The sequence below is a fragment of the Mustela lutreola genome, chromosome 5, assembly GCF_030435805.1.
Source record: "Mustela lutreola isolate mMusLut2 chromosome 5, mMusLut2.pri, whole genome shotgun sequence".
Lineage (NCBI taxonomy): Eukaryota > Metazoa > Chordata > Mammalia > Carnivora > Mustelidae > Mustela > Mustela lutreola.
The window spans coordinates 46132072-46145633 of record NC_081294.1 but is presented as its reverse complement, the minus strand read 5'-3'; the positions used below and the strand labels follow the sequence as shown (position 1 = coordinate 46145633).

The window sequence follows — 13562 nt, the reverse complement described above, 5'->3', positions numbered from 1 at the left end:
ATGAGGAGTATGAATGCGGACAAAAAATTTTCTGCCTGGAAGGATAAATAGCATAGATCTTTTGAGAGAGAATGATATAGAGAGATCACTCACATTTACATAACTTGTTGCAGTATTTTGTTATAACTGTTCTATTTTATTGTTATTAATCTCTTATTGTTCCTAACTTACCAATTAAGCTTTATTATAGGTATATACATGCATAGGAAAAAGCATAGTACATGAATGGTTCAGTGCCTCCTGCAGCTTCAGGCACCCTCTGGGGGTCTTGGAATGTATCCCCCACAATTAGGAGGGGACTACTGCATCCAAAAATAGTGAGGATTTTACCTTTCTCTTCCCAATTCTTTACCTTTGCTTATTTTCTCTTGTCTAATTGTGTTGATGAACGCCCCATTGAATGTTAAAAGTAGTGCTGATGGTAAATATAATTCTTTCGTTCAAGACTTTCATAGGCCTGTGCTATCTTGAATTTGGCTCCAGCTCCACCCCCGGTTCCTCTCTACTCCCATCCTGGGGCCTTTCCTGCCATTCTCTTCTTAGTTGCTGGACTTCAGCCTGTATTACTAGGCTTGCTTCCAGCTGGACTATGGGCAACTTGAAGGCGGTGTCCTTGCCGTGGTTTGCCCAGTGTGCTCTGCAGTACCCATGAAAGGCCACGGGGCCTGGTACACAGTAGGTCCCAGTGGTTCGTGCTTGTTTGATTAAATTACGTGGGTTGGATTTCATGATGTCGTTGGTATCTCCCCCAGTGGGTCAACTTAGGGAAGTTCCGTTCTTTAGCAGTGCAAACTTCTAGCTTCTGCTTTCTGCCAAGAAGAAGGGATGGGAGTCGGGATTGGGTGAGAAGACATTTGCCAGAGCCAGTCTGTGCCTCATAGACCTCAGGTGATGGCCATTCCCTTTACCAACCCACAGCCCATAGCTTACGTAGCCGGGGTTGACAGTGAAGTCTTCCAGAACCACATCAGGAACAAGTCCAAAATGCAGTTTCCTAGCCTCTGCCCTAAGAGACTCTGATTTGGAGCGTAGCCTGGAAATCCAGGCTTCGACCAATCCCCAGGTGACCGATGTAGGAGTTCCCGAGGTCCATCTGGGCCAACACTGGCCCAACGAACCAGATCCTCTGATTCAGCCTCTCAGTGTACATGGGCTATGCAAGTCCTGTGCAAAGGCCGCAGGAAGGGCACACCAGAAAGCCCGTCCTCATGGCGGTTATAGTCCCCCAGCAGGGATCACACAACCGGGGACCCTGTTGTTATTCTCATTTTATGGCGAAGGAAATCGAGGCTCAGAGAGGACATTTTGACCAAGGTCATAAAACCAGTAAGTGACAGACCCATTGATGATAGAACCTTGAGAAAGGTGTCAGATTTCTAGACTCACTGTCTAATGATTCCTGCATGTAAATACACCGTTCATTCAAATCCTGTTGAACAGGTTACAAAATGCTTCCATTTCAGTCAGTGTTACAAAAACAGCCCCTGAGTTCACAGAGGTTACACCAGCTGTCCATGCAGATCATGGGCCTGGCCCTGGCTTCAGTCTTGGGGCTGTAGGCCATCAGCAGTTAGGGTGCCGTGGAGGTACAGAGGAAAGCTTTCTCCTGAATGAGACGAGGTTGTGCTGAGGCAAGGAGTAAAGCTATTCCAGAGGAGAATTTGTCACAGTTCCTCCTGTAGAGAACCCTTTCCTTGCCGAGGGAGTCCCCCACTGCCAACTCTGATTCATGTTACCTTGTGCCCACACCAATTCCATCTCCAGATGTGGGAGCCCAGACAGAGGTTACCTAACTCCCCAGATGGTTTTAGTCAGTAGCCAGCTTTAAAAAACCACACCTAGCCATTCCCCTTGACATTCTTCAGCCAGTCTTTACACTTGCTTGTTTGCCTCTGAACATGACCTCATGACTCACTGGTGCTTTCTTGTTCCAGATGAAGGGAGAAGCTAGAAGAATGCAACACAGTGACAAGCCAAAGCAGGTAACTCCTGGCACCCCACCCACGGAGCTAGTGAGAAGGCAGCCACTGGCTCCTTCCATAGCTGCCCGTGCTATGTATCTGGGGTCTCTACCAAGGTCTAGGGGTTGCTGACACCTTGGTGGTGTGCTCATTTCAGTAGCTGGGCAAAGACCACTGGATTCCTGGCTGCCATATAACTCAACTCCTTTGCCCATGCAAGGTGAGGTAGCAGGATGCCTGGAGAAGACCTAAAAAGCCTGAGGCCATCTTCCCATTGTCTCCTGGCCCCAAGGAATGCTCTGTCCCTCAGGCCTTTGAAACCACCCCCCCCCCTTTTTTTTTTAAAGATTTTATTTATTTATTTGACAGACCAAGATCACAAGTAGGCAGAGAGGCAGGCAGAGAGAGAGTGGAGGAAGCAGGCTCCCTGCTGAGCAGAGAGCCCGATGCGGGGCTCGATCCCAGGACCCTAGGATCATGACCTGAGCTGAAGGCAGAGGCTTTAACCCACTGAGCCACTCAGGTGTCCCTGAAACCACCCCTTTTTATAACTGCTCTGGAGATAGGAGAAGCCCACTGGAGGCTGGAAACTGGGATTGGGAACCAACCCAGCAGACTTCTGAGCTGACTTCTGCCCTGTGCTCTTGCGTGGCACAGAGACCTTTGGCTTGTTTATAGTCCTTTCACTTGGGCTGCCAGAGAGAGATAACACAATCTCGCCCCCAAAAAAGTAGCTACTCTTCTATGCGAAATTGAGGTTATTTATTTAATTTAGCTTGATCTGATAACACGCAAATGAAAAATTCCTAGCGAGTCTGGAAAAGTTTGTGAAAAGGGTCCTCTGAATACTAAAAAAGGAATAATTGCCAAGCCTGAGTTAAATGTTTGGCAAGCTTGAGGGTGAGTGTTCCATGGCCTGCTTAAAAGAACAAGTTCCCCTGATTGGTCCATCCAGCCCTCAAGGAGAGAGGGGAAAGTTCATTTCCAGAGCTCAGGGCCCTGAGGGGCATTAGTTTCAAAAACTTTTCACTGACCACAGAAAACAATTTTATTTTTAAAATTTCATTGAAAAGTTTCAAAAACTTTTCACTGGCCACGGAAAATAACTGTTCTCTTTGGTCTTTCGATCAGAAGTGCGAGAAGGTAACGCTGAAAATAAACAGACAGCTCAGTTCAAACAGCCTGCTCCTTCAGAGCTCCAAAGTCTGAGTTAAAACATGGTGTCCTGTTAGAGCAGCTTCCTGTAGCCAATGGCCCCTGAGCCTGTGTCCGTGGTCCAGCTTGCTGACTGCAGGAGAACTTCGGGCACACAGCTGCAGGGACCAGCCAGCTCTCTCCCGGGAAAGGATATAAGCAGACTCGATCTGGGCTTCGAAATAGGAGAGGGAAGGGACTTTTGTCATTTCTGTCCACGGTACAGTGGAAATTGGTGACACAGCCAGTAGCATTTTCTTTCTATAAATCTGGCAGCTCATTTGACCATCAAGTTTGCAGTGATCTCTACTTTAGACTTTTTGGAGGAGACTAGGTCCGGGACCGCCCAGGGATGGCCAGGGGTCCGTTCTTTCCCTTAGAACTGCTTGTTATCCTGGGCAGGGGCAGCCCAGGCTCCTCCCACTAGAAGCAGAGGAATTATTAAAAGTCAGAACATGTGTTCATTCGTTCTTTTTTCTTCCTGAGCAAGAGGGGAATGGGGATGGGGAAAGAGGTGTGGCCCATGAACAGTTTCTGCAGATGTTCCTGTGCTGGCTGGCTCCGCCTTGCCTGCCCACTGGAATTAGCTGGGGAGCTTTAAAAATAAAACAAAAACAAAAATAAACAAACAAAAAGAAACAGAGAGACCCAGGTCTCACCCTGGAGACTCTTATGTAATCAGGCAGGGAAGGAATCTCGGGACTGGGATTTTTTTAAAAGCTCCCAGGTGAGGGGCGCCTGGGTGGCTCAGTGGGTTAAGCCGCTGCCTTCGGCTCAGGTCATGATCTCAGGGTCCTGGGATCGAGTCCCACATCGGGCTCTCTGCTTAGTGGGGAGCCGGCTTCCTCCTCTCTCTCTCTCTCTGCCTGCCTCTCTGCCTACTTGTGATCTCTCTCTGTCAAATAAATAAAATCTTTAAAAAAAAAAAAAAAAAAAAAGCTCCCAGGTGATTCCAGTGCCCCGAGAATGGGCATCTCTGCTCCACAGGAGGAGTGGTACTGAAGGCCCACTGCTGGGGAAGGCGTACCTGTCCTTCTCAGGGTGACAGAACTGCATGCTAGTTGCTCTGGAGTCAGGTTTCTTCTCTTCCCTTTCCCAGCCTTGAACTCTCATTTTCCTGAACACACCCATATACAGCCCCAGAGCTCTTGATAAGAAGAGCCTCCCACAGAAGCTGGGGAAAGGTCAGCAGATGTGTGATGCTGACGTGGTTGAGATACTGATCCCACATCTTCCTGCCAGGACTAGTTGTGAGCTGTCTGTAACAGCAGGAGGCTCGCTGGGGCCTGACACTTTCTTGTCCTCTAGGAGGGACACATCTGGGGCTCCATGAAGAGGACAGCTTTCATCTTGGGCTCTGGCCTTCTCTTGCTTGTGGCCTTCTGGAACTCAGTCACATGGTGAGCTGCCAGCTTTCCTTCACGACCTGGGGACAGTGTGCTGGGGGTCCTGAGGCGGAGCGTGTGGTTAACAAACTGTCCACCCTCCAGTCTTCACCCAGAAACCTCTATGACTTCTCTTCCAAGGCATCTTCAGAGATTCTGGGGCGCTTCTGGCTATTTTTGGCAAGCCCAGTGGGAGAGGCTGCTGTCGACATTCGAAGGGAAGGAGTGGGCCCTCTACATTATAGGTGAGCCTTCCAGACCACGAGTGCTTAGGGTTCGGGTACACGATCACAGCTTAATTCTTGGTCTGTGGTTTTCTTCTCTACTTTGAGATTTCTCAGCTCCTTATTCCAAGGAATGAAGACGTTTATGACAGTGGTAATCCAAAAGAGGGCTAATCATAGGCAGTCTGAAATGGCTGCCTAAGGATTTCTAAGAAAAGAACCTGAGACTCCCCTCCCCCTGAAAATAGAAAATTTTAAAAACAAACCATGTGTCTGAAAATGAATGCATGTTTCGAGTACCAGGCCTGCTTCTGGATGTCGGGTCCACAAGCACAGAGAGCCGCTCGATCTCCTGTGAGACTGTGTTCTCATCCCTGGTATAATTTAGCTCTTGGGGCTTGACGACAAGTGGCCACTTAATATTAATATATACTGATGTTGTGAATGACTCACAACAAGCCAAAGATAATATGGTAAAAGAAAAAAGACATTTTAATATAGATATTTATATCAGCATTATCGACAATGGTGAATGTCCTCAATCACGAGTTCATTCACGCAAAGAATGTTAATGTTACTCTGCCAAATTTTTATGGAGGATATAGAGATACTTAAGATGAATTGTTGGGGCGCCTGGGTGGCTCAGTGGGTTAAGCCGCTGCCTTCGGCTCAGGTCATGATCTCAGAGTCCTGGGATCGAGTCCCGCATCGGGCTCTCTGCTCAGCGGGGAGCCTGCTTCCCTCTCTCTATCTCTCTGTCTGCCTCTCCATCTACTTGTGATTTCTCTGTCAAATAAATAAATAAAATCTTTAAAAAAAAAAAAAAAAAAAAAAAAGATGAATTGTTTATCTCATTTAAAAAACTATGTCACAGGGGTGCCTGGGTGGCTCAGTCAGTTAAGCATCTCCAGTTCTTGATTTGGGCTCAGGTCATGATGTCGGGGTCCTGAGATGGAGCCCGGTTTCAGGCTCTGTGCCCCGTGAGGAGTCTGCTTGGGATCCTGTGCCTTTTCTCCCTCTGCTCCTCTCCCCACTTCCCCTACCTCCCACGTGTGCACTGTCTCTCAAAAAAAAAAAAAATGTTTTTTTTTCTAAAAAATAGTAATAAAGGGGCGCCTGGGTGGCTCAGTGGGTTAAAGCCTTTGCCTTCGGCTCAGGTCATGATCCCAGGGTCCTGGGATCGAGCCCCGCATCGGGCTCTCTGCTCTGCAGGGAGCCTGCTTCCTCCTCTCTTTCTCTCTCTGCCTGCCTCTCTGCCTACTTGTGATCTCTGTCTGCCAAATGGATAAATAAAATCTTAAAAAAAAATAGTAATAAAAAACTATGTCACAGTCTAGAAGGGGAAATAAAAAAAAAGTGCCAATTGTCATAAGCAAAAGTACAAATCAAATGTCCTTGACAATTGTTTTCAGCTGGAAGAACTCTGAAAACAGGCTAAACATTAAGTATGACAGGTTCAGTGCAAGCTGTCATTGAAAAGTCATTGGAAAGAACAATGCAGATTGCAAACATACCTGGGGAAGTAGTGGGAAAACATTTGATACATATACATACATACATATACATATATATATATATATATATATATATATATATATATATATGTATATATATTTGTTACAGTGATGGGAAAACTGCCTTTCACTCCAATGATAAGCAAATACGAAGGAGATCAAATTTTAAGTGTTACAGCTGGAAAAAAGTTCAAGATCTTATCTTGTTGGGGCTTTTATTCTGTATTCCTTCAGGAGCCTTTGGATCTACAAGGAGGCACTACCTTGATGGTTGGCCCGCTAGGCAACCACCAACATAACATTATTTTTTTCCAAATTAAGAAAGCATATAATTTTTTTTTAATTTATTTATTTGACAGACAGAGATCAGAAGTAGGCAGAGAGGCAGGCAGAGAGGGAGGGGGAGGCAGGCTCCCTGCTGAGCAGAGAGCCTGATGCGGGGCTGGATCCCAGGACTCTGGGATCATGACCTGGGCCGAAGGCAGAGGCTTAACCCACTGAGCCACCCAGGCGCCCCAAGAAAGCATATAATTTTTGAGAATAGAAGTAAATACATGTTCATTGTTAAAAATAAATATCAGACAATTCCAATAAGCATAAAGTGAAAGTCACCCACTCATATCCAAGAAATAACCACAGTTAATATATTAGTATAAGTCCTATAAATAATGTATAAATTAGTATAAATATAGAAGAGTCTATATTGGATATATGGTTGAACTTAGACAATAAACTATTTTTTTATTCTTTTTTATTGAATAGATTGTGGGCATCTTTCCATGTCAGTTCATATAAACTGACTTTACTATTTTAAGCTGCCCAGTCTAGTCCGTTATATAGAGATACTCTAATCTGTTTATTCCATTTCCTATTAATAGACACTCAGGCGGGGCACCTGGGTGGCTCAGTGGGTTGAAGCCTCTACCTTCGGCTCAGGTCATGATCTCAGGGTCCTAGGATCGAGCCCCGCATCCGGCTCTCTGCTCAGCGGGGAGCCTCCTTCCCCCTCTCTCTCTGCCTGCCTCTCTGCCTACTTGTGATCTCTGTCTGTCAAATAAATAAATAAAATCTTAGAAAAAAAAATAGACACTCAGGTTCCTTAAGGGTTCTGTTGTGTTTGTTTGTTTTATGTGGTAATGACTACATATGTGTTATGGACATGTGTGGCCTTTCTCTCCCCCCCCCCCCCCAAATTTTCTGTTGCTCTTCTCTTCTTTGGATACTGCCAGATTACTCCCTAGGATCCTGTGTTAATCCTTTTTCCCCACAGCACTGGCCAAGTGTTTTTCATGTCCCAGTGGACGCAGGCACTGCGGTTTCTGGTGGGAGCAAGAAGGTACAGGAAGAAGAGTATGGAGACACGGAGTTAAGTGAAATGCCCTTGGCCCTTGGAATATTTAGAAGGAGGCAGCAAAACACGGACAAAGTTACTAGTGCAAGAGTTAAATAACATTGTATTGTTATTCCAATAAATGGCAATCCTAGTGGAGAAAGTGCTTGTTTGTTTATAGTCAGAGATCAGAGATTCTCAGAATGACTTTACTGGAAAGTGGGATGCAGAGCAGGAAAAAAAAAAAAAGTCCTATCTAAATTTTTCAAGTGTGGATTACCAGTTTGCTAAAGTATCTTGCAGAGCATCAGTGCTGTGGGATGTGAATGGGTGGGGTGGCCGTACAATTTTTTAACCAAAGAGGAACATTTGTGAGACTAGATGAGGTGGTGTTAATAATTACGCTAGACTGCCTGATGTAAATTCAAACTGTCCTGGGCAAACGGGTACAGGGCCATCATGTTCTTAGGTGTTCTGAGAAAATAGAGTTCCTGGGTGTAAAAAAGGATTGGGAAAGGCTGGGCTTAATTAACCAAGTCAAATGGGTTTCTCTTAGAGTCACTAGCAGGCTATTCTGGACCATGGCTTTTCAAGAAAGTGGGTATGAACACTGTTTAACCAAGGATGCCTTAAGAGAGAGGAGTTTTCCACTTTGGGAACTGCTGGCTAGATATCTGAACTCCCACTGCTTAGTTCATAGGGTCCTAGAGATTAAGGTTCTGACTGACTCCTAGTCTAGTGTTCATTAGGAACCCTGTCCTACCAAGCACTTCCTCTGCTTCTCCCTCCCTTGGAAATTCATAAAGTGTTCAATGGACACAGACTCCCAGCTGTCAACCTAAATTTATTTGTAGTTTGTTTATTCATTATTATATGGATTTTATATTTATTATAAATTTTATTTCTATTTAACAATTTTTTTTTGTCTTCAACACCTAGAAAGTTGTGGTCTCAATTTTACAACTAAGAAAATAGAGACACTCCTTAAGTGACCTGGCCAAGTTCCCCCAGCTAGTTGGTCACCCCAGGACTAAAGATAAGACCCTCTGGCCAGGAGCACCAAGACCTCCCCAGCAAGGGACCATCTACCACACAGCCTTGGTCCCGTCAGGCTGTGTTCCGTTAATACATGTGCTGTGAGAACCCAAAGTGCCCTGATTGTTTCCTTCTGCTCCCTACCCTCAGGTGCCACCCAAGTACCAGTTCTGTTCTTCTGGGCCTTCAACGGGCTTCTGCTGGTGGTTGACACAACCGGAAAACCTAACTTCATCTCCCGCTACCGAATTCAGGTTGGCAAGAATGAACCAGTAAGTGTGGCAGTGGCTTCTCTGGGTCAAAGCATAGAGGGCACGAGCAAAAGCCACACTCACAATGCTCACCATGGGCCTGGGAGAGAGCATGGCCGCTGCAAGCCAAGTTACTGTGTAGAAGGTTGGAGCGAGGAAGTAATCTGCCCCAGATCTCAGAGCCACCCAGGCAGGACGAATATCCTGGTCCTCTGATTCCCATCCGTGGCTCTGCACCTGCCTGCACTGCCTCACAGCACTGTGATCAGCATTTTGGGAACCAGAATGATGGGCTCAGCCTAGTACCCGGCTGAGTGCAGAGACAGCAGGCAGCTTCCCCCTCAGTGGCCAGGGTAGGGACGGCCATGGCCGGATGCCAAAAGCACAGAGGAAGATAGCTGTTGGCACAGTGGCTGGCCCACAATGGATAGAGGGGTGTGATGTGTGGGCGGTGGCTGCTTTTCAAGCAGGTCCTCCTTCCCAGTCATTCACTTCAACGGCGGGTGTGTAGCTTATCACCAAGAAACCAGTCCTGGACCCTGCTTACAGGGAACTCCTGACCCAGTACCCAGGTCTTCCACTTACATGGCACTGGAAGGGAGCCTCCCCCCACACCCGCACCCCTCCTACCCCTCCAACCCTCCCACCCCCCCCCCCCCCTAGACCGGCCTTCAGCCCAGTCTCCTGATTGTGCTTTGACAACCTCCAGGAGCCTTTTCTTATGCAACAAGCTCATTCTTAACTCCAGATTCTTTCCCCAGCTCCACCTGGCTCCCTTCCCAGAGAACACACTCATCTTCTAAATGCTGGCCCAGGTGCCTAGGTGGCTCATCTCGGCATCAGGGCATTCTGCCACAGCCCAGCACTCTTGAAAGCAGAATGGGTGAAAAATAATGCCCTTGACCCAGGATTTCAGAAGAGCCTCTTCCTGAACCAGAGCTACTGGCCAGGTGCACTGGCTCTGCTCATTTGAGACTGTCCCTGCCGGCCGATCCGGGGGCTTCCTCGGGGTTCAGCTTTGCACGCATGGGCTGGGGCTGATGTCAAAGCCAGTCGCTGGGCTGTTGAGAGCCCTTCATCTGTCAGACCGTGGCGATCTTCTGACTGGGCACCATGGAGTAAATGCTCAAGGCCAGGGACTGTGTAACCTTCATGGTTCAGACAAGGAAACAGGCTCTGAGTTGTGACATGGGTAGCTGATGCATGCTCCAACTCTGACCCCAGGGCTCATGCTCTCACCCCCAGGCCACATGAGCTCTCAAGAGTATCCCCCACCTTGACAACATTCATGGTGACAGTCTACAGTGGTTGGAGAGCAACACAGGGAAGGGCTTTTTGCCTGCTGCCAAAGCCGAGGTTCAGAAAGGGGCCATGACTTGCTCAAGGTCAGAGTGTCACTAGGAAACACAGCCTGGGCCCCTCTCATCGGACTCCAGGTCTGGTGCTCCCGCAGTGTAGGCCTCCACAGGCGCCCAGCCCCCTGGCTTGTTTGCTCCCCTGCTCTCCTGGACAGCCGGTTGCATCTTCCCCTCCCTCCTCACATCCCCAACACTTCCTTCCCTGACCTCCAGGAGGGGGACAGCCTCGCTTCCTCCTTCACTAAGCAGAAGAAAGAAGCCTCGCTTCCTCCTTCACTAAGCAGAAGAAAGATCCCACCGGCTCTCTCCACCTCAGCCCGGGCTCTATCCACCCCAGGCCGCGAGCAGTACCTGCAAGCAGGCTGTTTGAAAGAATTGTCTGTAGGGTTTCCAGCTCCTCTCGGTCCACTCTTTCCACCCAGCATATTGTAATTACCAAAAAAGGTAAACATAGATACAGAAGTTGAAACAAAGCAGTACGATGATCACTCAGTCACATCACCTGGATTCACCACTTTTAAACATTTTACAGTATTTGCATTATGTAGATAGTAGAAATACAAATATGTACGCACCTGTAATTTTTAGCTTAACCATTCGGAAGTAAGTTCCAGACATTACAGATCTCGCCTGCAGTGCTTCAGCTGGTATTTCCCTGATAACCGCAAACCCACCGTCTCCCCTCTTGTGCGAACCTGCTCAGGTCAGGCCCTCACCCGCCGCCGCTCCACCCCAAGTGCTCTCAAAGGTTCCTCTCATTAGCCCTAGCAGGCTTGTCTTCACAGGGGCTTGTCTCTGCATCGTGCTGTATCTTCTCCTACCTGGGTTTCCACTTCTCCCATCTTAGTGGCCGCTCCTTCACGGTCTCCCTTCTGGTGTCTCCTCTGCTCCCCCGCCTCTTAATGCTAAGCATCCTGGGGTTCAGGCCTTGCTCCCCACCTCTGTCTCCACTCCCTCACTTTTCTCTTCCAGTGTCATGACTTTAAATACAGTCTATATGCCGACAGCGCACAGATTTCTATCTCTAGCCGGGGCTCTCTTCTGAATTCCAGGCTTGGATTGCCAGAGGCCTCTTTGACATCTCCCATCCAGAATGTCCCCAAGAGAAGTTCTCATCATCCCCTCAAAGTCTACCACCCACATTCTGGAAGGGAGTTCAGGGCAGGGCTGCCCTTCACTACCCCCACTGGTCCGAGCGGTCATTCTCTTCTGCCTACAGGACTGTTCTCACTCGCCTTTCTCTCGGTCTAGTCTTGCTCCTCCAGTCTGTGGTCCGTGCAGTGACTGGAGTAATCCTGTGAGAGTCTGTCACTTCTCTTCCCATCATGACCCCACATTTCCCTTGTATGAAAAGCCAGTTTTCCCAATGACCTACAAGGCCGTCTATGCTCTCGCGCCTCCCCACCATTTTGGCCTCACCTCCTCCTTCCCACACTCGTCTCCGGTCAGAGATGCCCGCGAGAGGCAGACAGCCTTTCTCCAGCTGTGCCCTTCGCCTGAAGACCCCCTGCAGCTCTCCTTTCCCTCACCTTCCTCCTCTCTTTGTTCAGATCTCACCATCTCCACAAAGCTCACCCTGACCATTCTATTTAAGATTCCTGGCACCAGGAATAGAAACTCAAGAAGGGGAGAAACCTTTGTTTTGCTCATGCTTGCTTCCCAGCACACAGGACACCGCCTGCAGTGTCGAGGGTGCTGAAGACCTATCAGCCGAATCACTGAAGGAGTAAACATGCTTAACACCCTCCTCTGGCTCAGGGTTTCCAGGTGTATGACTTCATCTACAGGTGCTCCCAAAAAAGGCTGGCCTGGCCTGGCTTCACGTGGGATGGAACTGAAAGCTTAGAGAGTGGATTCGAGTCAGTTAGTCGATGCCGTGCCAGAGAAAGCTGGAGGAAGAGCAAAGCTGAAGCCTGACGACCACTCAGAACCCCTCCAGCTCACGGGGGCAACTCAGGGAGAAATCCCTTCTGACCAGTCCCCAAACTAGTTTGTCAGGACCCAGGAAGTGACCCGTGGTCATGGGGCTATTCCAGGGAGCCCCAGTGCTCTGAGGAAGGGAAGGGTCAGGTACTGATTCTTGGGCAAATGCTGGCTATAGTATTGAGGCCCAGTATTGAGGGTGAGAGATTTTGAAGCCAACTCACCAGAGAAAACCTGGACAGAGTGCTCAGGCAGGTCCCATCCTGACAGCCCCACCATGAAAACCAGGAAGACCAAGTCACAGAAGTTTAGTCAAGACCTGGAGAGGCAGTTCTCTAGCTCACCTTCTCTTCACTCCGGGTCTGGTCAGGGAGGCTGGGCCACAGGAGGGGGCAGGTGACCTTGATCTCTGCACCTGCTATGGTCAAGCCTCTGTGGATGAGGAGGGGCTCAAAGGCTGAAAAAGGAGATCAACCTGAGAGTGGACAGCCTTCTCCAAGCACCCTGGAGGCACCCTACAGTGCCTGTCAGGAGCGTGTCTGAGCCCGGCCGGAGAAAGGGGGAGAACAGTGGTGACATTTGGCAGGAAGAAGACAGGCTCAGGCTGACTGGAGGCTGCTGAGAAGGGAGTTTCCAAAAGCAGGGTTATCACCGGATGGGCCACCCCAGGGCTTGGGCAGCAGCCGGGGACTGCTGGCTATGGCCAGATGTCACACCGAACATCCACCCCAGAGTGAGGGCCCCCTGAGAGCGGATCACAGCGAAGGCATTTCTAGAATGGAAAGACCTCCTTCCTTACCTTGGGCAGGTGGACGCCGAGAAACTACGCCAGTCTGTCCGCACAGTTCTCTTCAACCAGTGCGTGATCTCTCTGCCCATGCTGGTCTTCCTCTATCCCATCCTCAAGCTGCGGGGAGACCCCTGCCGCCGAGAGCTACCCACCTTCCACTGGTTCCTCCTGGAGCTGGCTATCTTCACTCTGATTGAGGAAGTCCTGTTCTACTACTCGCACCGGTGAGCTGGTCCCGGCCCAGACACAGCTGGCTGCTCACTCTCCTAGGGCTCACTCGGAAGGGAGGAAATTGAGGCCTCAGAGCAACACCACCTGGCCTCAAAAGCCGCCTCTTAGTTAACGTGGGCACCAACTGTTTGTTCCAAAACTGACAACTTGAGGCAACTGACAGACGTCCAGCAAAGAAAGCCGCTGCATTCATGTGCAGTGGGGTGCTTTCCCATTTGTTTCCTTACTGAATTCTTTGTGGGCACCATTCCTGCCATCCCCACAGCTAGTACAGCTGAGGTAGAGAGAGGCAAAGTAACCCACCCCCAAATTATGCAGCATAAGAGGCGGGGTTAGAACGCAAAGGCAGGTCTGAGTGCCAATCCA

At 48.9% G+C, this 13562-nt stretch overlaps 1 protein-coding gene across 4 annotated transcripts in view; it reads left to right on the top strand.

The window, feature by feature from the left end:
• The window catches only part of FAXDC2 (fatty acid hydroxylase domain containing 2), a 30491-nt gene that overhangs the window by 13469 nt on the left and 3460 nt on the right, over nt 1–13562 (top strand). For 2 of the 4 annotated variants that reach the window (XM_059174117.1, XM_059174118.1), the window contains 5 exons: nt 1935–1982; nt 4464–4555; nt 4646–4785; nt 8794–8915; nt 12984–13189. In XM_059174117.1, the coding sequence (XP_059030100.1) occupies nt 1935–1982; nt 4464–4555; nt 4646–4785; nt 8794–8915; nt 12984–13189 (608 nt within the window). The remainder of the gene's footprint in view (nt 1–1934; nt 1983–4463; nt 4556–4645; nt 4786–8793; nt 8916–12983; nt 13190–13562) is intronic. The other 2 variants (XM_059174119.1, XM_059174120.1) reach the window with 2 other exon arrangements.